Source organism: Molothrus ater, chromosome 2 (genome assembly GCF_012460135.2).
Source record: "Molothrus ater isolate BHLD 08-10-18 breed brown headed cowbird chromosome 2, BPBGC_Mater_1.1, whole genome shotgun sequence".
NCBI lineage: Eukaryota > Metazoa > Chordata > Aves > Passeriformes > Icteridae > Molothrus > Molothrus ater.
In genome coordinates, this window is record NC_050479.2 from 48,398,839 (window position 1) to 48,426,151 (window position 27,313).

Sequence of the window (27,313 nt, forward strand, 5' to 3'; positions counted from 1 at the left end):
TTTTCAGAATACAAAGTGGTTGATGTGTTTACTATAGTAGCAAAGTTTGTAATGCATGTTTCCAGATCTATTTAGCACTTCAGGGGATAGGCTTCCCCAATGTTCTTAACATTGATTTGAGAAAACTTGTAGTAGAAACACAGAAAGTTTTACCTCGTAACAGGATTCCTCTGTCTAGGTATCTGTCTTTTCTATTGGGAGTTAGCTTGACCTGAAATAAATGAAGCATCCACTATATTTCCCCACACACATCCCCTCCCACCCCTTTTCAGTATGGCAGTTGATGGATTAAGTGGCACCTAACAGGTAAAATTCACTTACATAGAGTGATACTTAACATAGAAAGGCAACAATACTTGAAGTTGATAATATTAGTTGTCATATTAGAGAATGTGTCTTTGATTCATTTCAAGCCAAGCAGTCCTTCTAAATGCATGGATCTAGGCTTCTTGCCTGTATTTTGTTGTTAGTTTGATTAGTTCCATTCTTGGTACTCTAAATTAGTTGCAGATAAATACCTTGCTGTATATTCCTGCTCTACATTTTACATACATAGTACATGGTTACTTTATAAATAGGAAGTCTGCTTCAATCTTGCAGCTTGAATGGAAATACTTTTCCTTATTGTTTAAGAATTGAATTATCCTGAAACACTTTTCTACAAAGAGTAAATTTTATGCTAGAATGTTTTTCTGTTCTGTTGTCTTATAGCACAGATGTGATTTTGCTGAGCGGCTGTTCACTGGATGTGTTGTGAAACAGCAGTTTCCTTTGACATTTTTAGTAGGATTCTAGAACCTGATTTGACTTATTTTTACCTACTACTGCCTCTTTACAAAGAAATACCTTCCTTGTTTGTAGTCATTGTATTCTATAACCATTAGAGATAAAATTATTGACAGCTGTCAAAAAATAGAGGTGTCATGTTGTAGATGATTTTTTTTGTGCCTGATGGAGTGCACAGTTTGACAAGAACTTTACAATGAGAGAAGAGGTGGCTCTTCTTCCCAAAGAGCAGGAAGAAAAGCTGCTGAAACAGTCATTGTGAGACTTTGCAGGATCTGTATAGGGACTTATAACTTGTGGACTTGTGAAGAGATGCACGCTATTCACACTATTGCTTCTCTTGAATAGTATTAAGCGATTTAGAAGACCTTAGTGTTGCATTTGACTTGTCTGTGTTGGTGCTGTGGCTTCTTTCCTTACATCTCCTACATAAAAGAGATGAGGAGATGTAGTTCACTCTGCCCTGAAGACAGTTCAGGCCTAGAGGAATGTGTCAATATTTTTGTCTTTGCTTGATCCTCTGTTTGTTTGTCTTGTAGCCTGTCCTAAAGCTACTTTGTAATAGAAACTGTATGATTCACATATGCATACTTAAATGTTCTTTAATAGATTTATAAAAAAATCCTTCATCTTTGTAATGGCCTGCTTAGAGCATTTTGTACCACCTTCTGTAGTAGCTCATAACATGTGTTGGTTTCTTTTTGCTGTTGTTTTCTGTGCACTGTGTACTCTTGAAAACACTTTACTGTGGGAAGAAATAATATAATATCACACTGAAGTGCAAAGGGTTTATATGAACTGTTCCTGTTGTGAATTCTTCTGAGCTATTGGTCTTTTCTTCCTTTCTGTTTCTTGTCTGTCTCTTTTTTCTCCCCTTCCTGTTGGTGGGCATTTTGCTATTTTATGGAGTGCATGGTGACTAATAGAATCTGCATGCATCTTTTAATTTTCCACATAGATAGAAAGTATTTTTAAACTCCTGGAAATCATACTGATTACAGAAATTTTTCTATTTTCTAACAAGGTGGACAAGATCATATTACCTATATTATCTCAATGACTTAGCTGTGTATTTTTCAATAGTAGCATGCCAAAAACACTCTTTAAGGAACAGGCTCAGAAAACAGTTCAAATCTTCAGATATTGTGGAGAAATGCATAGTATGTTTTAGGGAGATTGTAAAGCAGTTCTCAGTGTTCTCAGTAAGTCATGGAGAAATTTCATACCTCATTACAAATGTAGGAAAGAGAACACAGGAGTCTCTTCCTGTGCTGTATAATGTTGAAGACTTCCTTGTTCTTGAGTTACTTCTTGCTGATTGTGCAAGCTCTACTTTGCACCAACTGCATATGAAAAGAAACTGTTGTCTCAATGTTGGGCCTTAGTCTCTAAAATTATGTTGAACTTTTGTTTGGAAAATTCATGCAGCCATGAAATACTGTATTTTAGACTTCAAAACACAAAAGCAACAGTTACTCTTGCAAAAATCTCAATCTTCTGTTTCCTTAGTTATGCTCAAATACATAATATTTATGTATTTGAAACTTGGAAGTGCATACGAAATCTCAGTGGAGAGGATTTATAAGCTGATGTTGATAGCTTACATATCTGATGTAGTGCTGCCTCTTCAGAAATTGTTTAACTTCAACAACTCCAAATATAATAGCTCCACCAAATTTTTAGATTCCATATCATCAAAGGAGACAAAAGAAAATACGCTTATATATTTTTAAGCACTCATGCGGGTTTTTTAAAAGATTGAAATTCACTGGCAAAAAAATAAAATGATTTCCTCCTATAGGTTTTATCTACTTCTACTGGCTTGACAAAAACTGTGTACAACCCTGCTGCTTTGAAGGCAGCACAGAAATCTTTGCCTGTTGTTTCCACTTCCGTGCTAGACTCTAATGAAGCACAGAAGAAAAAACAGGTAAATTAAATATGCTTCTTTTTAAAATGGACCTAGGTTGGGAACTTGTGGCCTAGAGATAGAGCACTATGTATATTCATCTCAAGAACGTAGATGAAACTTGTTGCAAGATTAAATTCACTATAATGTTTTTTTCCCCCCCCCTCACATATTACAAGAAAATTCAGCATTGTTTTGTTATTTTTCAGTGTATGTTCAGGCAGTGTAAGCAGGTTTAAAACTGTAGAAATTCAAAATGTGAAACACTTTTTCCTGGAATCAGAATCTACACGTTGAGGTATGAATTGTCTGTTGTGAGTGAAAGGGAGTATAGTATAGTCACTGTTCTTCTCTCTTAAACTATTCTGGAGCTGGCCTCTATTATCAGTGCATTTTGTACGTGTGACCAAAATGGTTTCTTCAAGAGAACTGAGAATTTTATGACTGCATTTTGTTGTTTCTAAGCTATAGTTCTTCTGCACCCACTTTTATTTTTACATAGTGCTAGGCTTTCTCTTTTTTATATATGTTAGAAGGGAAATGCAATAAAAATGTATTTGGACTTAATAAGTCAGTTATAGTTTAGCTTGCTTATAATTTTCAGGAGAGCACAGCAAAGCTCCTTCTTCAGGTTTATTCTTATCATTTAGAGAAACTGAATACAGGACATTGTTTGCCTTACTGTTTTTTAACCACAAATTACGAGTTACAATACTAAGATTACATCCAAACGTAAGTGTTGAAATCAGTATAATTGTTAAAGATTTTGGTCAAGTAAAATTTTGCTAAATTTCTGTAATTTATGTCTAATGTCATTTGAACTAGCAGTTTGTAGCTGCACGTGAATTTTGCCACTGGTCCAGAATTTATAGAAAGCAGTTCTGATTTTGAGATTTCATTTAATGTTTGTCCCCTAACACATGTTTTTAGAATTAGAGCCTTTACTTTTCAAGTTAAGATGCTAAATGCCTGTAAAATGGCAAAAAACTTGTAATAAAATTTTTGACTCATCATAACAGCTGTAGAGGGTTTTTTGAGAGAAGACAATGAAGTTGTGCCTAAGTGATTGGCTCCTTTTTCATGTGATCTTGTGCTCCTTCCTGCCTTCAGAGATTTCTGTTACAATATACCAGTACTTGTGGAAAAACATTATTTGTGGGACTGACTCCCTTCTTTTCCTCCTGTCTCCCTAGCTTTTTTTCACATTCATCCCATTATCTTACCTTCCCTTTCCCTTCAGAAAAGTGATTGCACACTGTATTGAAAAACAAACATTTCATGCAGCAGAATTTGTCAGTATTTGGGAAGACATACAGAAACTTGACTGCTATTTATTTTTCTATGGCTGCTGTGGATTTACAATCTTTGTATAAGATATTCCACTTGCAATTGATCCCAGTTGATCATCTTCTGCCTCTCCTCTCCTACTCCATGAAATACGTTGATATCAAAGCTCTTAAGGGTTTTCTACTGTCTAGGGCTTCTGTATCTGAGAACAAGAAGCAGCAGCTTTCTTACAAGCACCATAGTAGCATGGCAGGGGTGGCATCTCATCCTGCTTCTCATTTGGAGTGCAGTGTTGTCACTTACTGATCCGTTTCAGTTCATTTTGATTTGCCCATTGCCTGGTCAAGGTTCTGTTGTTGGCAGATGGAGTAGCTGTACTGTTGGTTCCCAGTTAGAGTGCTCATACACAAGAGGTGCTTTTCCTTGGGTGACGCTTCATGTTTAGGGGAAAAAAAAAAGGGTTTTTTTTACTTGTAAAAGTTCTGGACCCTGTGTTTTAATTGATGGGCTTGATTTACAGTTGCTTTCAAAATAATTGTGCTCACGCATTTAAAACTTGCATGCTGTACCTCTTGAGGTAGTGTAATATGTTGCCTTTCAGCTTTCAGTGGAGTTATGTAAAGTGTTACTTTATATGTGAGCAATAATAAAAGTCTTCCCAGCACAGATCTAACTAAAAAAGATAATTAGATCTTTCTTTAATTTGGTGATGTGTTATATTCTAAAACATAGTTGGAATTATCAGTACCTTGCATTTCCTGTTACTATTTTTTCCCCTGTTATTGTAAGTTACTACTGTATAGTTGTCAGTCATAGTATATTATTCTGGCATTAATGCTTCAAAGTCTAGAAACTTTCTGTAATCTTTTTATGCTTCTAGGAAGCACTGCGACTTCAACAAGATGTGAGGAAAAAGAAGCAAGAAATCTTGGAGAAGCACATTGAAACACAGAAGGTAAAATACTGGTATTAAAGACAGTCACCAATTCAGTTACAAAATCTCATTTCAGTTTAAAATATTTCAGGATTTGTAAGAATGAACAAAAAAAAGTCTATAAAATAAGCATTCTCTTAGAATGGCATTATCGTAATATTTCAAGTTTATAGTTTTAATCTAACTTGTCCTATTAGTTCGCTGAAATAAAACCCTATAAGCTCATTCAATTTTATGTCAAATTTAATTGATATTGCCTAATTTGGGAGCAACATGTATATGTTTGGGAGAAGGGAAAGCCTAAGTTCTGTTCAACAAGAGCGGGAGGGAATGACGTAGAAAATGATGCATGACTGCACTTAGGCTTAGGAAGAGAAAAAAAGCCAAAGTGTCATTTAAGTTGAATAAAATTTTGAAATAATTCAAGTGTTAAGTGAAGCAAATCTGTCCAAGTGAATTGGAAATATCAGATGTTCATTTGGAAATGAATCAGAGATTCGGACAAAGATTTTCATTTATACAAACTGTTAAAGGTACTATGCATTGATTTGTAGGTCCAAGCAAAAGAAATGCAGTATTTGTTTTTTCCATTAGTTATAATTACCACTGGAAAACAAGTCTGTATTAGTAGTTGCTGAGTAAAAAGACTTTTTTTTTTTCTGAACTGGACAGATGCTGATTTCAAAGCTGGAGAAGAATAAAGCCATGAAGTCAGAAGACAAGGCAGAAATAATGAAAACACTGGAAATTTTGACTAATAGCATTACCAAGTTAAAGGATGAATTAAAAGGTGTATCACCAGGAGGAGGGACTCCTTTAAAAAGCATGAAAACTAAAACTCAGGTACTCAAGTTTTGGTCAGCTTTTCAATAGACGAATTCACATGTTTGTTTCAGAAGAATAAAACTAAGTAGTCCCATCAGCAGTTTTTAAAACCCAAACTGGTTTAGTTTTTAGGTCCTCTTTGAAGTGAGGTTTATTTTGCCTTCTTATCAAAGGAGCATAGTATAGTTAGGCAGCACAAATATCCTCTGGTCAGGCTTTATACACAAAACAAACTACTGGTATGTAATTTCCTGTGACTCTTTGTGTCACGGAAATTTGTTAATATGGTAATATTTAAAGATTAAAGATTATACTGCTCAATTTTCCTTTGATCTAGATGCCCATATTTAGATTTTACCTGTGAGAAGTACTTTTCCCTCAGCTTTTTTTAGTTCATCTCATCACCATAACATCTTGAATTTTTATTGTATGTATCTTTAGAAAAAATTCCATTAGCTTTGGCTTTGCTTGGTAGTCTAAAAGGTTTGACATCACAAAGCTCAGATTAAGTTTTACCTTGCCATGAAGGCTCCTAAGCTTGTGCTTTGTTTGTTTTTGGAGGTGGCAACTCAGTGTAATAAGCAGTATACCTGCAAAGTTACAGTTTTTTACTGAACAATTGTTACCTTAGTACAGAATGTGAACTGTGAGCTAATAATTTACCATAACAATTTCTTAGATGCAGAAGGAGTTACTAGATACTGAACTGGATTTATACAAGAAGATGCAAGCTGGGGAGGAAGTTACTGAATTACGACGAAAATATACAGAGCTGCAGCTGGAAGTACGTTTGTGTTTCTTTTGTAGCAATTAACTTTTAATCAAATATTTTCCTTGATGTTTATTAGCTTGCATATCGTATCATGAACTCTTTTATCCAGAGTGCACTATTAAGTTGCCTGTAGATGGAGACATTTAGCAATAATGTTTTAAAAAAACACTTTATTGCAGTGGAATTGAGAAATAGTATTGTCTCTAATTGCAATTGCTGATCTGTTTAAATTCTGTAACTATTTAGATGACATGATATTTTATAGATTTGTGGGTATCAATGCTTTCTTGAGAATGTGGAGTGTTTTTAAATTGACGTTTAACAAATAACCTTGTTGCCTGAAGATTGTTTTGTGTTTGACCCAGACAAGTTAAGAAATAGTGCCTAATCTTTTGTTCCTAAGTGTTAGCATCCTTTTAATGAGATTATCAAAAAGCCTGAGATGCCAAAAGTAATATTATTACAGTGTTGGTTTCAAGAGGAGAACTTAACAGAAGCAAATAGAGTGTTTGAAGAAGTATTCCATGTGTAAACACACAATTTTTTCTTCAAGTATTTAATTTGAAAAAAAATTGAGATGGCTGTACAAAATTCTTCATATGTGTGTCTAGTTTTGAGAAACTATGAATACTGTGAGTGTTATTCTGTGTTACATTGCACTTTCTTGCAATATATTCTTGAATCACTTGATAATCTTATTTTTTTACTGTTAAGCAGGGCTGCTGTGTCACTTAAATCGCTCTTGTCTTAGTGAAGTTTAGTCATGTCTTATGTATAACTGCACACAAATACAGTGCACATACATGTGGCCAAGTTGCATTAAATCCTTACTTTAAAACTAAGTTGTGCAGCTTTGGTAATTGTGAAAATAGTTTTGCTAATAGATCAAGCCAATTGAATAGAGATGATACAAAAGCTTATGTTAACAGTATATTTTCTGATGGTGAGTAGTACTGTCTAAGTGTACTGAAAGCTTGTATATAAATTCTGCATCTCATAAAACAAGTGAATTGTAAAATGTGACATGTATAAGTGACATGTAAAATAGGAAAAGTAGGTGCACATTTAAGATAAAGTTGCATCATAGCTGAGTGCACTATTCCTACTCCATCTCTAAGTCTGTTTGTATTTTAATTTAGGTAAAAAAGAGCTCTTTCAGGAAAGTAATATTTAAATGAATTTTCTGAAGCCTTTAGCAAATACCAGCAGAAGTAGATGGAGAAAAACAGGGTCATCAGTAATGCACACTTATGTTTCAGGGAACAGCATGAAATATATCCCTTGCCCAGATTACAAGAGGCATATGAGGTTTTTTTCCCTTGATGTTTGTTTGATTCTTCAGTATTCTTAAAAATTCTTCTAAAAACTTTTATTTACACATTGTGCTTGTGGCTTTGACTCCCACAATATTTAATGTGTTTTTTCTTTGACTCATAACCTGTTTCTCTGTTCCAGGTGACCCTGACTTTACTGAAAGAAAATCCAAGTAGTTTACAGCTTGTTTGTTGAGTCAGCATGCCCTGAATTACTCACTTAAACATTTTAAAGTGCTTAAAAAACCCCAAACAAAGAACAAAACTGAAAAAACCCAAACGCCTCAGGATTATGTTTATAAAAAAATAAAAAGCAAACTATATACTATTATAAAATTATCTGAATAATTTAATGAATAAAGCCATAAGAAAATTATCTCCTCATGGGTGGCATCACTGACATGGATTAAAGTAGTGCCATCACTGCTTGAGTTTGTAAACACTGTAGGATTTATTAAAAGTGTGATGATTTCATTTAACATTTGAGTCCTATGGCAGATGTATTTGGGTTCAAAAAGGTGTATTTTCTTCCTGTAAACATTGAAATTAGATACCTGAAAGTGGTCTTTCAAAGCTTAAAGTAACTTTTTGAAATTATTTTTTAAATGACTGTCCCTGTCATTGGCCTTTTTTATAGTTCTTGAAGAGCATATGCTAGTTCTTTAGAAGGGGTACACAGGTACTGTGGAAATGGAAATTTTTGAGTACCTAGAGCCAAGTGTTCATTGGATACTTTGTCCTTGGAGGTGCTCCTTTAGAAGCCTTTGTTTTGTATCTCAAAATTCTGTGAGCAAAATAATTCTGGTCAGAATAAAGGTCCTGCCTAAACTTCAGAGACAAATGCATAAGTAAAGAGACTAATTTAGTAGTTAGACACCATATCAAGAAATTTTGATAATGAAATTTCAGTTATACAGCAGTTGTTTTTTCCTGTGAGGAGTTAATCTTCACAGATAAGGGCTCTTTTGCTACTTGGTTCTTGTTTCCTATTTCTATCCTATTATTGGTCTGGTAATAATTGACCTTTAGATAATTAGCTTTTGAATGTTACTTAAATGTTCACCTTCTGTTATTTTAAGACCTGCAAACTGTTCTTTCTGGGGCTTTCTTAGGGATGTGTTTTTAGAAAACATCAGTATATGTGTTTGTTAATTCTATCTAAACGTGTAGACTGTGAATTTTAACCTATCAATTGTTACGTGTAAACATCGTAGGCTGCCAAGCGGGGGATTCTCTCTTCGGTGCGCGGCAGAGGGGTTCACGCCAGGGGCCGGGGCGCAGCGCGCAGCAGAGGCAGAGGGATCCGGGGCCGGGGCAGAGGCAGAGGAGTTCCTGTGCACGCCGTGGTGGATCATCGGCCCAGGGCGCTGGAGATCTCCGCCTTCACTGAGAGCGACAGGGAAGATCTTCTGCCGCATTTTGCGGTATGTCATAATTGCGCTCTTTTTTTTTTCCTTTGGATAACATCTTTCCATTGAATCACTTATTTTCACCGAATTCAGTTCATCTGGAAATATTGTCTAGGAATGAATCTTTAGCATGATATGCAGAGGAAGCAGTAGGAGAAGGTAAAACAGGTAATAGACTATTGCTTCAACTAGTTATAGCTCTAATCACATAGCATTTACAAGGCTTTTTTTTTTCCTACAAAGACAAACGGCTTGTAATATTTATTTGCTCAAGACAAATTTTTTATATTTTTTTAGGTACAAAAAGATAAAATAATTGAAGGGATGGTGAGAACAAAGATTTATTGCCAAACTTTCAGTACCTGAAGTCAGTCTGTCTTTGTTGAAGTACCTTAATGGGTGCTTACTGGAAATTTTCTTCAAACATTTTCCATGCTTTTGCCCAACTTTCTGAATTTAAGAGTCAGAGTAAAAATTGTGTACATCTTGAAAAGGCATCCAAACATTTCTGTCTAATCATATACTTGAGCTTAAGAATTCAGATATTTTCCTACTTTTTTTTTTCTATTTTCAGTCTAAAAAATGATAAAATGACATACATAATTTTTAGCAAATTTTTGTTTGCAAATGTAATAGTGAACAATCAACATAAATTTATAAAACCACTTATCCTCCAATTAAAAAAAAAAGAGTACAATAAAAGCAAATTTGTTTATTTTGTGGAATAAATGCTAAGAATATAATGTGAATCTCCATCTGTGCAACCCTCTTTATTTGTTTGGGGTTTTTTCCCCAGCATTCAGTTGCAGTGGTCCTTTCTGAAGGGAGAAGTCTAGGAGCCAGTTCGTCCACTAAATTCTACTCCAGTCAGTGTACTTAATATTTCTTGTCAGGCAGTCATGCAAGAAGCTTTAAAAAAAAAATCAAACAAGGACCTGTCTCTCTTTGTATAGGAAACTGACTATCTTTAACAAGCAAAAATGTTAATCAAAAAGAATCTTAGTAACATGAACAAAGACAAATCCATTCACAGTGTTAGTAGGATAACTGAGAAAAAAAATTATTATTCAATTTTGCAGGTTGCAAGTTTGATGTTTTAAACTTGCTTCAAATTCCATTGGAAATGCTCTGAGCTGTATTGCTGGTTTTGTGATGTGATACCACAGTCCTCTGCACATCAGCAGTGCAGTCCATCTGCACAGATGTGGTTTTTTGCTTTAATAGCTAACTCATGTTATTAAGATGCTGAAATACAGTAAAGTTTTCAAACTTTTTCTGCGGCTCCTGTAGAAATATTTCTGTGGAAGAGTTTCATAATAGACTAATGTAATCTTTTCAAGATCCCATCTTTCTAATCAGAAGAGAAATACTGAAGCAGAGAGCAGCCTGTTTCTATAATATTTTTACCTCGTACCTATAGGAATTGGGAAATCCAGAGACGAGAGCCATTTGATGGTTTAGAAGTGCAAGCATGAGTAACTGTATTCCTGGCTAGGACTAGTACTCTGGCATTTAGACTGAAGTATACACTGTTCTAGTTTTCTACTTTTTTTTTTAATGATGTTTTATTTAGGACTGCATTTTTAGGGGTGGGAGAACTATTTTACTAAACTTTTTTTTGTTGTTGTTTATTTATCAAAAGCAATATGGTGAAATTGAAGATTGCCAGATAGATGACTCTTCTCTCCATGCGGTGATTACTTTTAAAACAAGAGCAGAAGCTGAAGCTGTGAGTATAGTCTTTCTTGATAATACACTGCAGCATTCAGATACTTTCTGTTTATGTTACATTTCTGTATTTGATTAAATGTAATGCTGTTAACTATTTTAAAACTATTGACACAAAAATGTAAATTAAACACAAATGTCTGGACTGTATGGCACTGAAGTACTTAAGAAATTTAATTTATAGCAAAGCGAGGTGCAGGATGTAAGAGGAAAATTAAGAGAAACACTTAGAAATTTATATTTAGATGTCTTGGTTTATCTTCATTTAATTGCCAGGTTTTTTCACCTGAAGACTTGGTACCCTCATAGTCTACCTGTAATTTTCACTGACATCCTGCAGAGTCAACCTATATATTTATTTGGGGATCAGTTTGGTTTACCTTTGTCTGAAAACCTCTGGTGCTGTAAATGGGATTTGAACTGATATTTTTTCCCCCCTTTTAGCATATTTTTAGAAATATATGGACTTACAGAAGCATAGAGTTGCAGAAGTAACTTTTAGAAGCTAAAATCTAGAGTTGACTTAGATTATAATTTGCTATCATTACATATGGATCATCAGAACTTAATACATTTGGCTCAGCAGGCCTCCTGCCTTACTTGGTCCATGGTGTAGGCATATAATATAGGTATATTATGTAATCCTGAACAAATTAATGAACATAGTTGTTCTACAAAAGCTTTTTTTCCTTCAAAATCCTTGTGTCACTGTTGGGATGGAGTAATCCTGAAAATAGTAGGGACTACAGAAAGAGTGGATTCATATTTGCAGTATTGCTGTATGAAAAGGTTTCAGTATATTTTTATATTTTGCACAAATTTTATCTTGTGGCGTTTACCTGAACACAGTTTTCATACCTGGCCAGACTATTCTCTTTTCATCTTGAGACACCAGTGAGGTGATTGACAGAAAAAACTGCTATTTACAATGCACATTAACCACGGGGGACAATAGCTTTGAACACTCAGAGTATCATTTATGGTTAGAAATTTTGATATCCATGTGCCAAAGATGTTTTAGAAAACACAGAGTTAGTTTTGTTTGTGAAACTCTTAGCTATAGGAATGATGAGCACTAACTGTATGGAGATAGTATTTATTCTGTAAAAAAGCAGGTAAAATTAATGGTACATGGTGGATACTAACTGATAGTGGAAAGCTAGTATTGCACAGCTGTATTGTAGGAACACAGTTCAACAGTGAACAAAAGTTCTGTTCAAAGATAAAAGCTGCTGTAATTAGTATATTCATAAATTAATGGAAATAAACTTGGGATTTTAGTTCTGGTGCTTCCTGGTATTGGGTACTTCCTTTTGCAGTTTCATATTCTTTGACATTGTAGTTTACATAAGAAATACTTTTAAGTGTGGAGAGAAAGTTCTGCTTCCCTGAAAATAAAAATAGGTCACCTAGAACAATAATCTGTTTTTGTGGACTATCCAAATAAAGTCTTTACTTCTCCCAGATGGAGTATGATTCAGTGCAAGGATCAGGATCAGGATTCATGATCAGTGTTTGAGATCTCCATGTTTTAGTGAGCATTAAAACATTTAACTGTCAACTTTGTGTTTGATTAGACTTTGTGTCTAATTTCACCTTCATTTTTAAAGGAAGATTTTATGAAAACTGGATTCAATCAAATCTAGGCTGGTAGTTTGGGAAGTTGTAGAAGGTAATCATTAAAAACATCTGCTGAGGCAAATTGTGAAGTAAATGCACCTAATGTTTTACCTTCTTAAATGAAAATAGACCTAGACTTTATGATCATGTATGTTCTAGCCTAGAAGGAAGAAGAAGATTCTCTGTTGTAAAACATTGCATTTTTATGTAGTAGTAATTTCTTGCAAAGATTACAAGTTATTTCTGGACCTAAATGTCACTTATAAGTACTTCTAAAAATTCCAGTTGTGTGACATTGTGATGAGACCATGGACAAAAAACTCCTGAGCTGCATTTTAATAAGCATAGAATCTTTTAAATTTATCATAAATTTATATGTACAGATTTAAAATTTATACCTGGGGACTTTAATATCACACAATTCATGTTCAGATGTCATTGAACATGTAATTGTTTCTACATTTCACATTATGCTGTACTTTCAGATTGTACTATAAATCTTTTGTGACCATGACGGTTATTTCGGAATGTTGCTAACACTGATTTATGCTCATTCATGTTACTTTAATTTGAACATACTATTTCTAAAGCAGACACTTAATGCAGCTGGTACTTAGAAAGACATGAATATCCCATAAGTTAAAAATTTTTACATTTAAATTACAACAGCTTTACAGGAAGTGGAACGTTTTCCAGTAGATTAAATTGTAATCACAAAGGGGCTTTTTTTCAGTTGTTTGGTTGTTGGGTTTTTAAAAATACGTTAAATCATTTGTAGGGATGTCTTACTTCTTCCAGTAAATTATGCATTAACAGTTTTGTGTCTGTCTTTGAAAGGTGAGGAACCCAGCAAAATAATACTTGAAAACCAGGAAGGTGTTGGTTCAGTATGTTACCCACATTATGGAATGATTTATGGTTTTCAAAGCTTATTTTCTTCTGAATGTATTTTCATCATTTTCCTCAAAGGATGTATGAATTGCATGTGCAGTGAATCAAGTTGTTTCATTTAACCTAGTAACAGTACTTCAGTATGAACATATTGCAACTTAGACTTTCTTTTGTAGTCACCTGTAACTAAGATAGTTGAACTTGTTTTAGGCTGCAATTCATGGATCTCGTTTCAAAGGACAAGAGCTGAAGTTGGCATGGAACAAGCCTGTTGCTAGTATGTCAGCTGTTGAAACAGAAGAAGCTGAACCTGATGAAGAAGAAGTAAGCTTGCTTTTTCTTTATTTTCTATTTTAATTTTTCTTTTTTAAGATGAAATAATACAACTTTTTCAAAAAGAAAATTTATCTGTGGATTCATAATTGTATTTTTTAATCTAACTCACATTTTGATATCTGAAAATAGATTTCTGTATATTTCTTGGGGTTTAGGGTGTTGGAAGTCTAGATACTTTGCTTTTGCTTGCAGAAATATTTCATTTCTTACATAACAAAAAACTTTAGAGGATATAGCTAGAAATTGGAAGGCACAGGTTTGAACTTATATGAGATTGATTATTTTGTCCAAAACATGGGTTTGTGCCATCTGCTTTTGGCACTAATTTCTTAGAGGATCATATTTTGGACTCGAATTTTACTTTATGGATATGGCTCAGAGGTGAAGGAGTAATTCAGAGCATTTTCTGACTTCACTGAAAGTGATCTTAAGTACCTTTGCTGAATGTTCATCTTCATCATGGTCCATAAGAGACACTAAAGCCTTTTCCAAATAATCCTAATTGAGTAATGTAGGAATAGTGGGGCAATATGTATTGATGCAATCTAACTCATTACACTCAAAATACCTATGTTTGTGAATTCGGAAAAGTAAATGTCACCTGGGTATAAAGTCAAGCAATCTTTTTCCAAATTTATTTACTGTCAGTTAACTGTATCCACATAATTGGCATAGAAAAGTTTAAGTAGAAGCACACCTTGACTTACTTGATGACAATATTTTGTCCACATCTTTTTACTGTGGCCTTCTGGTGGATCTACCATAGAAGCAGCTTCACAGGTTTGCTTTGATGCAACCAAATTTGGTTAGTTTTCTTACATTGGTGGTGTTCATTTTCTGTTTTTTTTCCCGAAGAAAGCCACTTTGTCTGCTGACTTCCTGTCTCCAAAAATGCCAATTTGTTTTTTGTGTGCCAGTTGAAGATAGGTACCTCTCACATTAGACATTTGTGCATTCCAGTTTACTGAGTGCTACTTTCCTCACGTACACAAACCTCAAGCATTGTCAGATGGTCATGAGCTGTGAGTGAACAAGAGACTATATTATGGAATCTTCAGAGCATTGTAGGTATTTTGTCACATCTCCTTCAGGGAAGTACTGCCGTGGAAGATCAACAGCAGTGTGTTGATGCAAGGAGTCTCCATTTTTGAGAGGTCTCTTTTAGTAACCACTTCACTGAGACTTTTTGTGTAGTGAAGGAAGGGCATGATGGGATAGGCAATCATTTCAGCAGAGTAAAGCAAGGAGTGTACAGATTCATTGGTATGTGAACTACAGAGAGATCTGTCTTTTAACTGCCTTAGCTAATTATTCTTGTGGAAAATACCTAGGAGTTGAACTTGGATCAAAACCCTTAGCTCTTCATGGGTTTTGTCTGCTCTGCTCCTTACTTAATTTGTTTTATAGCAGCAGTTGTAAGTACATAAAAAGTTTTTCTTCAATATTCCATATCTATAATGCCATGTTAGTTCAGCTGAGTACCATGCTAGAGAAGGTAGCAGGCTTAAGACTTGAATAAAAGTGAGTACTTTGTATCAAAAAAAGAAAAAAAGCTATATAGTTCAACTGAGTGAGATTCTTAATAACGAAACAGGTTTCCCATTCCATTATGTGAATAAGAGGAAAGTCTTTTGGACTTGAGCACTTTAGAAAATCCCTGGTGAGTAGGCAGCTAATTATAAAAGCGTCTGGTATTCCTAGATGCCTTATGTTCTACACCTGGATGCCTAACACAAAAGTTGACTCTGCTGAGTCAACAGTTGATCCCTAAGAGTATAAAGTGTAAGTAGAGATAAGCTTTTAATCATCAGGGGTTTGCAGTTGAGGGACCTCTTGAGTCAGAGATATGATGTCTTTAGTTAAAAGGCCTTGACATGTGTTTATTGTATTAATTTAGCTGGTTTCTTTAGAATCTGAGTATCATCTGTAATGTCCTATATCAAGGAATGCTAGTGTTCAACTATGTGTACCCACATGTTCTCTCTTCACTTTCTTTAAGATACTTAATGTGCAGGGACACTGTCATAGTTCCCCTCAGTTATTTATCTCCCTGTAGTTGTTCCCCTCTATGGAAGCCTGGCTTTTTGATCATCTGTACTACCACTCAGTCTTGTGCTCTGTAGAGTTCTGCGCTGTGCACTGCCCAGGACTACTTCTCTTTGACTGTGTTGTATTTTAGCTCACTGAACATCAGAGAATACCAGGAAAGAATCTTAAGTCCTCAGAAAGCTTCTGTGTTTTAGTCAGGGTCAGACTATGCAGGCATACATTGATAGACAGGTAAGATGTCAACAGAGCTCCTTTTGAAACAGTGTTTTCCATATGCAAGAGTAATGAAGATAGTAGTTTCTCTCTCAGAAGACTTCATAATTTTGCAAATCAACCTTCACACCTCTTGCTGAATTTGGAAATACTGTAGCAAAAAACCTACCATTCCTTAGACACAAAGAATAAATAAGAACGCAGCAGCTATCTAACAGCTGGGCAGTTTTGCTAGGGAAAAACAGCCTTGTGTTTTATTCCTTTCTTTAGCAATAGCAGAGTGCTGTGTTAGGGGGGATCATCAAAAAATTTCCAAGATAGGTTAGTTTATATGCACCTCTGTGTCTATATGTAGATAGAAATTAAATCAACTTACATTCAATGGCTTTGAATTCTGTCAAGTTACTATGTTACAGAACAGAATTGAGAATATACTAATACAGTTTGTCTGAATTTCTCTAAATACCTGTCTCCCTGCCTAGTTTAAATTTTTATATTGATTTCAATCTTGATTAAGCTGTCAAAGTCAAAAAATCCCAGATTCAGCCTTTTTGATATTGTGGAACATGTGGATTTAAGCTCTAGGATGAAAACAGATGTAGATACTGTGAACATGCAAAAAAACATTAGTTTTCAGTATAGCATATTAAGTTTCATGGGAATATAGCAGCTTGGGCATGAATGATATGCTGAAGAATCAGAAGAGCTGTTTAAGGATGAGGTTCATGTGGCATGGTGATTTGGAAGTCTATTGAAAAAAAGTTTCATTTGCCATTTAGTAATATATCTATATAAGACATATATATCCAGTGTACTTTATTGAAAGCATTAATGTTTACCTATTCACAACCAAATTTTCTTCTGTATTAAAGCACTCTGCAAGTGCCAGAGATTTGTATTTTGCCTTTTGATTTTTAACGTTTTTTGATATAATGTTAAGATTATCACATTTTTCTCTTGAAGTTTCAGGAAGAATCTTTGGTGGATGACTCACTGCTTCAAGATGATGATGAAGAGGAAGAGGAGAATGAATCTCGTTCATGGAGAAGATGATTCAACTGATCAACGACAATGCTAGAGCTGCACCTGTGTTGCATTAGTATTACCTAATGTACTTCTGCATCTTTGTATTAAAAGGGGTTTTGTGATGAAGTTGGATTCAGATATAGATTAAAAAGCAGCTGGTCGGTTATACATTTTGAGAGATTGATGTTTGAGTTACATTTCAGTAAATGATTGCTAAAGACATCATACTAGGAACATATGCAATGTTTTTATTACATAGTTCTACAGAAAGTTACAGAATTCTTTGGGTTCTTTGTAATTTACTGAATTGGTCAAACACAAATGACCAAAAGTTGTTATAACATAGATAATTTTTGTTCTATTCCAGATACGGAATGAAAATTTGCATTTAAAATCTTTGTGAATGTTTTCAGAAATGAATAGATAACAGTACTAAACTGAAGTCTCTAAAGTTATGTATTCATAATATTGCATAGTAGTATGCTTAGGCTTTACTATGTACTAGCCTTTTGTTGGATTTGTGTACGTATTTTACCTATGGGTTTTAATGATAAAGTGTATGACTGCTTTGCATATAAGTCCTTATGACTTTAAGATGTTAAAAAAATAAAGAAATGGAATGGTCTTAAAAAAAAAAGAAAAAGAAAAAAAAAAAGCAATAACCAAAAAAGCTAAGGCAATGGTCCTTCATGATGAAAAAAAAAAAAAAAAAAAAAGAAAAAAAAGAGAAAAGACCATTCCAGATGGCAACCCCCACCCCCATGTTCACAAAAGGAGCTTGAATCACTATCACTTAAACTAAAATAATACTGAATATATGAAACCAATCTCAATCGTGTTTTATCTACATTAACACATGGTGTACTCTTCATAAAAACTTCTGGATGTTCTGAATTTGAAGTGATGCAAGTCAAACCTTAAATAGAATAATACTCTCAACAATAAGGAATTTTTTTTATATATCTTGCTCTGGGCAACTCTAGAAGAAAGTTTGATGCCACAAAAATTACATGCAGTACTGAAATATAATTTAGAAAAAATATGTGAGGAGAATTACTTAGTAGGTAATAGTCTAAACATTTGAGTACACAACTAATGCATTTTTTTATATTCTTGTGTTTTTATGATTACTTTTTTTCATTTCAAATGAAACACTTGGAAAATCCTGTGTTCACACTATAGCACATATTCACCATTCAAAAATAGGTGAAATGTTAGTGTACTCTACAGAAAGTCTTCATTGGCTTTTTCTAGCTGGTCTTTCTGGTATATGAGGCCTGAAATTGCTTCTTAGGAAGGGAAACTGCCTGCTCTTTTGCAGTGAAGGACTTCTCAGAAGGACTTGGTTTTATTTCTACTTAGTGGCATTTTACTGGACTGGTTTCAAAAGAAAACCCATGTTAAGTATTAAATTCTTGGGTTTTGTTTTTTTCTGAAGGGAGTGGGTGCGGTGTTGTTTTGATTTAGTATTTTCCCCCCATTAATTCATTAACGAGTGCATCATAAAACCACTGTCTTACTTATCAAATAGATGGATATGAGCCTGTACCACCATTCACTTAAGTGTTGGACTCGATGATACTTGTGAATCCCTTCCAACTTGGAATATTCTGTGATTTTGTGGTAGTACTTCAGTTAAGTGTTTTCTTTAGTCCATGTTTTTGTCTTTTGCTGGAAAGAGGGGGAGAACGGGTATAAGTCATGTCCCTGTTTTGTTTTTTTTTCAATTCCAAAGTAGGAATGGAGGAAAGTAGAAGTAGTAGCATTCTAGAGAGAAGAGCTCCAGCTGTAGAATTTTTGTTTGTGCTTTTCAGTTATTTGAAGGGATTTCAAGAACTGGATCCTGTTTTGTTTTGTTTTTTTTTTGAGCTTTTTGTTTGATTTTCCCCTCTGTCCTGATGTGTATGCATATCTTGTTGCAAAAAACATGCACTTAAATTTTTGTACAGTCCTAGTTTCACATTGAAATGTCACAATTGACTGCCGTGCTTGTTACACTAAGTTCTAAATTTTGCCATAAGGAATTGTATTTGGGATATTGATTTCCTTTTACACTGAATTTCAGGCAAAATAAAATATTTTAAGAACCTTTTTATCCAGTGCTCAATGAGCTGTTCTAATTCACTGAATTAAGTGCAAGTTTTCCTACTTATTTAATTAATTTAGTATATTTGTTGATTGCCAAATTGACAATCCACGATGTGGAGATTTTTTTGTGTGTTGTCTTACAGAACAGGGACAGCACTGTAAAACACTGTCCACGCTCCATAAAGTGTTTGTGTGGCATGCTTTGCTGTTCAAACCTCCCTTTTCACTACAGTCACTCAACACAAGCTACCGCCAGCTATAAGTGTATTTATTATACAGTGTGCTTCTTACAAATCATCTGAAATTGCTGTATTATATAATTCGAAAACTTGGGTTCCAAGTTTGCCTGCTTGTTTTGAATTCAACCTGGTAATGCATATCCATCCAAGATTCATTTCATTGAAACTTTGCACCCTGCAAAGGAGGAAACCTTTTAAAATTCTTTTTATCACCTTCCTTCTGCAAACTTTCTACTGGTGTGTATTTTGTTCCCTGTTGTTACCTTGTGACATTCTGAATGGTTGAAAAACACCTAGATCAGAATGGCTTGGTTTATTCTCATTTTAAAACCAACTCCAGTCAAAAACCAATCTGTGGCTGTGTGTCATTCAGTATAAGAAAACAGTGTCCCAGTTACAGTCTGAATTGATTCTATACAGATTTCTGTCATTGTCAAATTATTTTCTCCATTTGATTTCTTGTTGGCTTGCTCTGTCTTCCTGCTCTTCTCTCCATCTTTTTGCTGCTACCTTAGCCAATGCTTGTCACTTAAGTTCAGTCAGATCCTTATTAACATAGCTTACAGTGAAATCTTTTGTCACCTGGAGCAGCATCCTTGTTTCAGTCAACAAACCAAACATCCTGCTGGCTTGGTTTTCCTCAATACAGCTTTTCAAAATTTCCATGGAATAAAAGGTAACATTTAAGAAGGTATGTTATTTTCCACTTGGATGCTAAAGGACTTGGAGTAAGATGTGAGCTGACATGCAGTTCAGTGGCAATTTTGTTTAAAACTAGATTTGGTTGAACTACAAAACATTTGAAGTAAAGAGAATCAGTAATTCAGACTATATTACAATCTCTACAAAACAGTAGATTAACAAGAATAAATCTTTGAAACAATGTTTATGGCCAGAACTGTTCATATTTTTCCTTCTCTTAAGACCAGTCATACACTACAGTTGTACAAACACACGAAGTAATATAAAGGGGTAGAGACCTTCAATGAAACACCTCATTGACTAATTCAAATTTGTTTTTAATTTTATGTTGCAACTAATGAAGAAATAGTCAGATTTAATCCTGTATTACTTATCTTTTATTACAACAAAGACAGTAAGTTACAATGAAAAAATTTAAATTTAGAGCAACCGGAACAAATTACAGAAATTTGAGGCGTTTCTGGGAAAACAAATGAAATTTGAAAAAAATTTTATTATTCATCACAGTGTTCTGACTGGAGCTGTATCTTACTGTATTGGTGTTACAGCACTTGATTACTTTCAAATGAACTTGTTAAGTCAGACAAAGTAAAAGTTCTTGATCAAGATAAAAGAAGAAAGCTTCATCTTTCTCTAATGAGCCAATATAGCTGTAAACTTATCCTTGGGGAAGATGAACCTTTAGTTTTTGTGGACTCTGTAAAGAGGTCAATGTAAACCTTTTTAAATGCACTAGTGTGCTTGTTACACAGGTTTCTAAATACTGCAGTCTTATAAGTTTTTTTTATTTAAATATGCCTCCGCATAGTTTTTACTCTGAGGACATCAAAAATACAACAAAAATAGACTTCTGTGATTTCAATCTTTATTTGAATTCTGTTGAGATCTAGTAGGAACTCTAATGAGAAGGATTTCAAGAACATACCACCTATACCACCCATACAATCTATTTTTCCTAACATAATTATTTTTAAAATCCTTCTATATGTGTTAATGCTAAAACTTAATGATTGTTCTTTGTTCTTGGTTTGAGTGAAGATTAACATCTTTTTCTTCTTCTTGCAGTAAGCTTGTAATCAATCCTGAGACCACTTGATGTCTTTGAAAATCATCTCATCTGACCCTGTGGTATAGTGTAGTAATTTTGATATTATAGTTTTAATTCTTGAATTCCAATATTATTCTTGCTTTGTTAGCAGAACAGATTAATTCAGTTTCTCACCTCTCTCTGCCAAAGACTGGAATACCACATTTAGCAAATCTGTCTGGTCTAGTTGATGAACTGGGTTTTAGTATTTTCTTATCAGCAAATAAAAGAAAAAAGTTTGAGACATATACTCTTCAAAATTCATTTTTCTGAAAAACATCTACAGTAGACCTATTTGTTTAATTTTGACCTCTGGGAAACAGAGAGGGTAGAATAGCCTTTTTACTCTTTTACACGATTTTATTTTTTCTGTGTTGCAGATGTACATAAATTTTTTGGTAGTAATTTGATGGGTAAAAATTTTCTTTAAAAAGTCAGATCTTCTGATACCATCTAATGTACACTCTTTATCTGCAAAGAAAAGGGAGAAAAGTACTTTCTCTCCCAGGAGAAAGTAATCTGACAAGCTCAGAAGATTACTAGAAATCAGAAATGTTGTTTACAGGCCTGAAAACTTCAACAGTGCAGATGTTCTTTTCCTAGTTGCTGAAGAATGGCTTCTGTTTCTTAAACCTAGTTTAAAAGGAACAGAAACACTAGCTTCTCAAAAATGTTTTTGTGATAGTCTACAGCCAGACAGGATATGTCCCAGCTCCAAGACCTATGAACTCTTCTCTAAGCAATAATTTGCTCTCTAGGGAAATGACAAAAGTTTCTTAGCTTTTAAAGGTCATAATTTATTCTTTGTCTTGCACAAAATTTTGTGTAATAAAGATATTTGAGCCAAAGAGAAAAAAAGACTTCACAAAAATGTGTGTTGATCTATGCAGGTAAGAATCTATATCCTTTTGCTAAAGTCAGTTGCATGTTGCTAGTGCTTGTATAGTGTAGCTGAGATCTACTGAGGCACAGAAATGCCTTTAGGGTAAAACCCTTCATTTTTATAGAGCTTCGTTTTTATAGAGCTTCTGAGTTCTGCAGAGCTCTGCTATATAGAAGCCAAGATAAGTGTCCTTTCCATTAAAGTACCTGGTTTTACATGAAGCAATGTTCTTCCTCTCATTTGCAAACTGTCCTTTTTCTGCTTAAAAAAAACCCAAAAAGATAAAAACCCAAAAAAATCAAAAATCAAAATCACTTCTGATTTCGTGTGTGGGTTTTTTGTTTTTTTTGGATTTTTTTCTCGAGGTAAAGCCTTGTATTTTCTCTTTCAGCTGCTAGAGGGCACTATGGCTACACAAGTGAAACAAAAGCTGGGAAGTGCTCCCATTTTAACACTTCAGTGATATTTTTCCAGTTTCAGTTCTCATGCTAATATTTGCATTTCTTGCAAAAACCTGTATACATCTCTACTATGTCAGCAGAAATCCTATGTGTGTGAACTGAAACAAAGTATCTCTCTGGATTTAGGTACCAATGATAAAACATGACTCCAGGTGTTTAAATCTGAATAAAGCAGAAGAATGTTTCTGTGTTGCAAAAGGCATGTATCTGTTGCCTTTTCTGCTCTGGGAATTGAATTAGGTTTGATAGACTACACTTCAACTTATAGAAAACTTTGAGTAGCTTCATCCTGTTTGTCAAACCTTTTTGTAAGAATTAATCTTTTAAACATGTGTTTGTGCTCTGGCATAGGGAAAGCTAAAACTTATTGCTGGAAAGTGGAGGTGGACAGAAATGGCACACAACATTGAGTTTTCATACAAACTACAAAAGAAATCACCAGCCTAACATAGTTTGAATAAACTCCACCCCTGTAGCCAGTTATATTTGCTTTATGGTAGACTCAAATACATCAAATAATTACTACTGTAGCTCCTCCAACTGGTGCACTGTAATTACACAAAACAAGTTTTCAGCTATGATGTGGAATACTTGCTGATCCTTCTACACCCATTCACTGTCTCCTGCAGTCTTGCCTAGGTGCACCAGGAAGCTGCTGGTAGTCCATGCATTGGAACACTGAGTGTGCAGTGGAGCACTTGGAGCTCAGAGTGCAATGCCCATGCACACAAATCTTATATAGGCCAACACCATGCAGGACATGTATGTAACTCATTCTGTGTTGTTTTCTATTCCCTTTCAGTCATTAGTGCAATGTCAAAAATGCTGAGGCACCACAGATTTTTTTACAGTCCTCCTAACTCACAAAATCAGCTATGTGGAGATTATTATATTCTCTCCTTTTTTCTTGAAAGGGGCCGCTGTATCAGCACCTGTGGATTAACATCACAAAATGCTGCAAGACTTCCAAGGAGTCAGTGTTTTTGAATCACCTAAAGAAGGAAACCTTACTTACCAGAAGTGATTGTGAGAAGAGGAATTCCGGTTGTAAAAATTACTTGGTTTTATTTATTATGAATATTTCTTTGCTTTCTGATCTGATAGATTATTAACATTTATCCACTGCTGCTCTGAGAGAGATATTAGGTAATGTTTAAAATCATACATCCCCTGTGTGATCTTTCTACCCATTAAATAGAAAATCAAAGAGTATTTTTAATACGGTTTTAAATTATATTTTTCTATCTGCTTTCTCTGTGATAATAATTTACCTTAGAAAACTTTTATTGTTTAGGATTTGGAATTCTTTGTTCCCAGAAGCAACATCCTGTGTATTGTGTATTTAGATGTATTAATGTGATGTAGCCAAATTTATCTGTGGGAGTATTCTGTTTCTGAAAATGTGAGATTAAAGAGCAAAAAGCAATAGCTGTAGCCTTTATGGTGGAATAAGCAAAGTGCTGGTCAGCAGACTTGGTGCCTGACCTGAATTACAAAATAAGTTTTCTATTAGAAGTAATGTAAGGATGTTGGCAGTACAACAGAATGATATAGAGCACTTTTTCCTGTCAATATATAATGAAAAATAAGGAATGTAAGTCATATTAGATCTTGTTAAGTTTCAATAGGTTATTTCTCTCTGTACATGCAGTTTTGTACTGGTGAATTCTCACAATATTATTTGCATGTCTTCACTAAATTTATGTTCTAATAACTAGAATATTCAAATAATTTAAAATATATTTATTTCTTCAGTTTCTGTGTTGAGCTGTCTCCAAACATCCTTTCAAGTGAATTTAAAGTAAGTACTATTTCTTTTCGATCCTTGTTATCTGTAATCCTTTCTCTACTAAAAAGGACTGAGGTCTTTGAGTCTCTGAGCAAAGACCTGAGATCTTTGCTCTTTACTGGCTCTTCTCTGCAACTCTACCATATATTGAATTTTTTGAAGACAGTTTACCAGGAAAACACAGAATAAATGGAGAGTAGGTTACAGAAATTTGAATCTGAAATAATATAAGATTAACCAGGAGAATTCAGTACACTACCATTTTTAAGATGGCAGTATATCATGCTACAATACTATCTGTAGATAAGCTTTTGTTAAACTTTTAAAGTAATTTGAGTAGGTAATTACTAGTGTGTTAGTAGTCTAAGGCAAGATTGATGGCACCTTGATTGGCTGTAGCAGTTACTAAAGTTCACATTTTATGACCTCCTTAAAAATATTAATTTAGAAGCTTATGAATTACTCTCTGGAGTCACCCTGAATTAACAAATACTGAGCTAGTTTTTAGCATTTGAATCTTTCTGTGAAATAATTTCTGCCCACTGTTGAACTTTGTAGTGTTTTTCAAGAATTAATTTTCTATGTAAAGCAGTATTAACTTTTTGATGGCCAGGACTAAGTTGTGAAAAATGTTCTCATAAATAGTCTTGTTCTGCGCCAGGATCAGAGAGGACCATGGCTGATCTCTCCTGCCCGTGCTCTGTGCTTGACACAGCAGGTTACTTAAGTGATAATGTAGCAATTTAAAATGGGACAGTACAAATGAATTACCTTCCAAGTCTATCTAATGACTGAAAAGATGTTACTGGTGGGGGGTGCTAGGACAGGAGTGAGGAGGTGATGTCAGTAGACCTCTTCATCCCATGATTCTGTTTCAAGCCATGCTACATTCACTGGAAAAACCCACACCACTGTGCTCTTCTTGGTTGTGTGTGTTTGGCTTCAACTCTTGGTTTGTCTCTTCTCTTCCCCTGCTTTACAGGAGCCAGAACAAAACATTTAATAAAACCTCTAGTGAGCAGAATGTGGAAGCTGAAGTGCTTCCACAGAAGATCAGAAGAGCAGTTGAGAACAGAAGACTTGAACTTTGCACAGGACTCAGGACAAGCACAGAACATGCTGTGCATCAGCCGTGACCCACTAAATTGAAAGCTGCATAGCCCTGCAATTGAGCTGACTCTCTGGACCCATTTGGTTCTTCATAGCCTTACAAACTGGGACTTTTTTGTAGGAGCTCTGACTCCTTTTGGCACATCCTTCAGTGATTCTGATGTGGGGAAGGCAGTCTCAGATCAGTCAACGATCACCTCCAAAAGAGATGTGAGAAACCTTGATTTTTGTCTGATTTTTAGGACCTTCATTTAGCTATTGTGAGTATGGTAGCTTTGTGTAAAAGGCTGTGTGGCTCTATGTTAGTGCTAATCCAGCAGCAGCAGTGTTTCCTCCTCTACTCACCATAGTGCAGCAGAACCAATGTGCTTGCACTTGCACTTCCTAGAACTCAGCTTTGCCAGCTGGGTGGAGCAGCCTTGAGGCTAGGTTGGAGCAGGAAGAGATCATTTTCTCGAATGGATCTGTGTAGAAAAGCTAAGTGATTGGGAGGGAACAAAGGCAATTCTGACAGCAATTAGGGGACCTTAGTCAGGGAACCTAGAAGGTGAGAAGAAAACTAATTGTAGGCCTGTACCATGCACTGTAGGACTTGAAATTAGGTTAGATGGTAGAAAGGCTGGCTTTGTTTAAGTTTGTTGGGTGTTGATGAAATAAACTACCAGTATTAACATTCTAGAAGGAGGTGCTTATCGCCAGCAGGGGGGCTATTTACAGACCACAAACGGGATGGGACTGCTGTGGAACATGCCTTGAGCTGTTTTATTTTTCAGCATCAGTCTCATTACATGATTATGACAATGGCAAGATGCCAGCAGCTCACATTCTAGGCAGCAGACAAAGAACTTAATGCTACAACTTACTTTATAAGTTTCTTAACCAATCACACAAAGCAAAAGCATATTGACAGTAGTTCTAGCCAATCACCATAAGCACACGTACCTTTGGTTAAACAATGCTTGCTTATTTCGAATACAATACCTACTTGTAAGCCTTAAAACACAACGCACAGAGCTCCATTATTAAACTTTAACCTTCCTAATATCTTGCTAGATAAACTTTTCTGTAGCTTAGAGAGCTATTCTAGACAAGCGTTAATACACAGATCATTGTTCTATTTGTCCTTGCTTTTCTACAGTTAAAATAATTTTTTTGCTGACCTATCTCATGGCTGCTGCTTAGCTCTAATTGCAGTTCTGATGTCTTTGGGGCCTGTGTTTTGCAGCTTTCTTAAAACCCTCTAATTTTGTGATTTCCCACAGTGCTGAGGCAGATGGAAGCTGAGGTTTCAAGTTCTTGGCCAAAGAATTGTTTACTGCAGGTTTCCTTTCCTGTAATCTACCCGCTCTCTGCCAGACCTGTGGGTAGCCTAGTTTGTTGCAGACAAGCCATGCTATGAAAGATTTGGCAAATACTGCTAAATCCGGACAATAGAGCCAGGAAATACTGATTCTGACTAGTACTTTCAAAGAAGCTTTCATTTGGCACTTTAGAGTATCATCCAAGATTCCTAGAAGTAAAGAGAAGCCTCACTTTAGTGATTACCTCTGCATGGCAGAGTGATTGCAGAATTTAGTGTTCCTTGTTATGAGTCCCTGTGGAGTATGTTGTGTCAACAGTCAGTTACTCTTTTGAAAGACTACTTATCCAGTCAATGGGTGTTTGTGTGTTCAAACCTGTTCATCCAAGTTAGGTAGGATAACATCAACAAGTCAGTTAATGGAACTTTCCTGTTTGTTAAGCTGTTTAACTTGTTGGCTGAGTGAACAAATGGTACGATGTTGAGTTATTGTCATGGAACAAGGGAATCCTCTTTCATTATCCTGGCTGCAGAGTAAGATGAAAGGTACTGGTCT

General features: G+C 35.0%; 1 protein-coding gene across 3 annotated transcripts in view; it reads left to right on the forward strand.

Annotated features, from left to right (window-relative positions):
* RBM26 (RNA binding motif protein 26) overlaps positions 1 to 19,193 on the forward strand; it is a 48,605-nt gene extending 29,412 nt beyond the window's left edge. For 2 of the 3 annotated variants that reach the window (XM_036401903.2, XM_036401989.2), the window contains exons 15-22: positions 2,588 to 2,716; positions 4,863 to 4,937; positions 5,589 to 5,759; positions 6,421 to 6,525; positions 9,041 to 9,250; positions 10,878 to 10,964; positions 13,685 to 13,798; positions 17,036 to 19,193. In XM_036401903.2, the coding sequence (XP_036257796.1) occupies positions 2,588 to 2,716; positions 4,863 to 4,937; positions 5,589 to 5,759; positions 6,421 to 6,525; positions 9,041 to 9,250; positions 10,878 to 10,964; positions 13,685 to 13,798; positions 17,036 to 17,125 (981 nt within the window). In that variant the 3' untranslated portion in view covers positions 17,126 to 19,193. The remainder of the gene's footprint in view (positions 1 to 2,587; positions 2,717 to 4,862; positions 4,938 to 5,588; positions 5,760 to 6,420; positions 6,526 to 9,040; positions 9,251 to 10,877; positions 10,965 to 13,684; positions 13,799 to 17,035) is intronic. The other variant, XM_036402075.2, reaches the window with a different exon arrangement.
* The last annotated feature ends 8,120 nt before the right edge of the window (positions 19,194 to 27,313 follow it).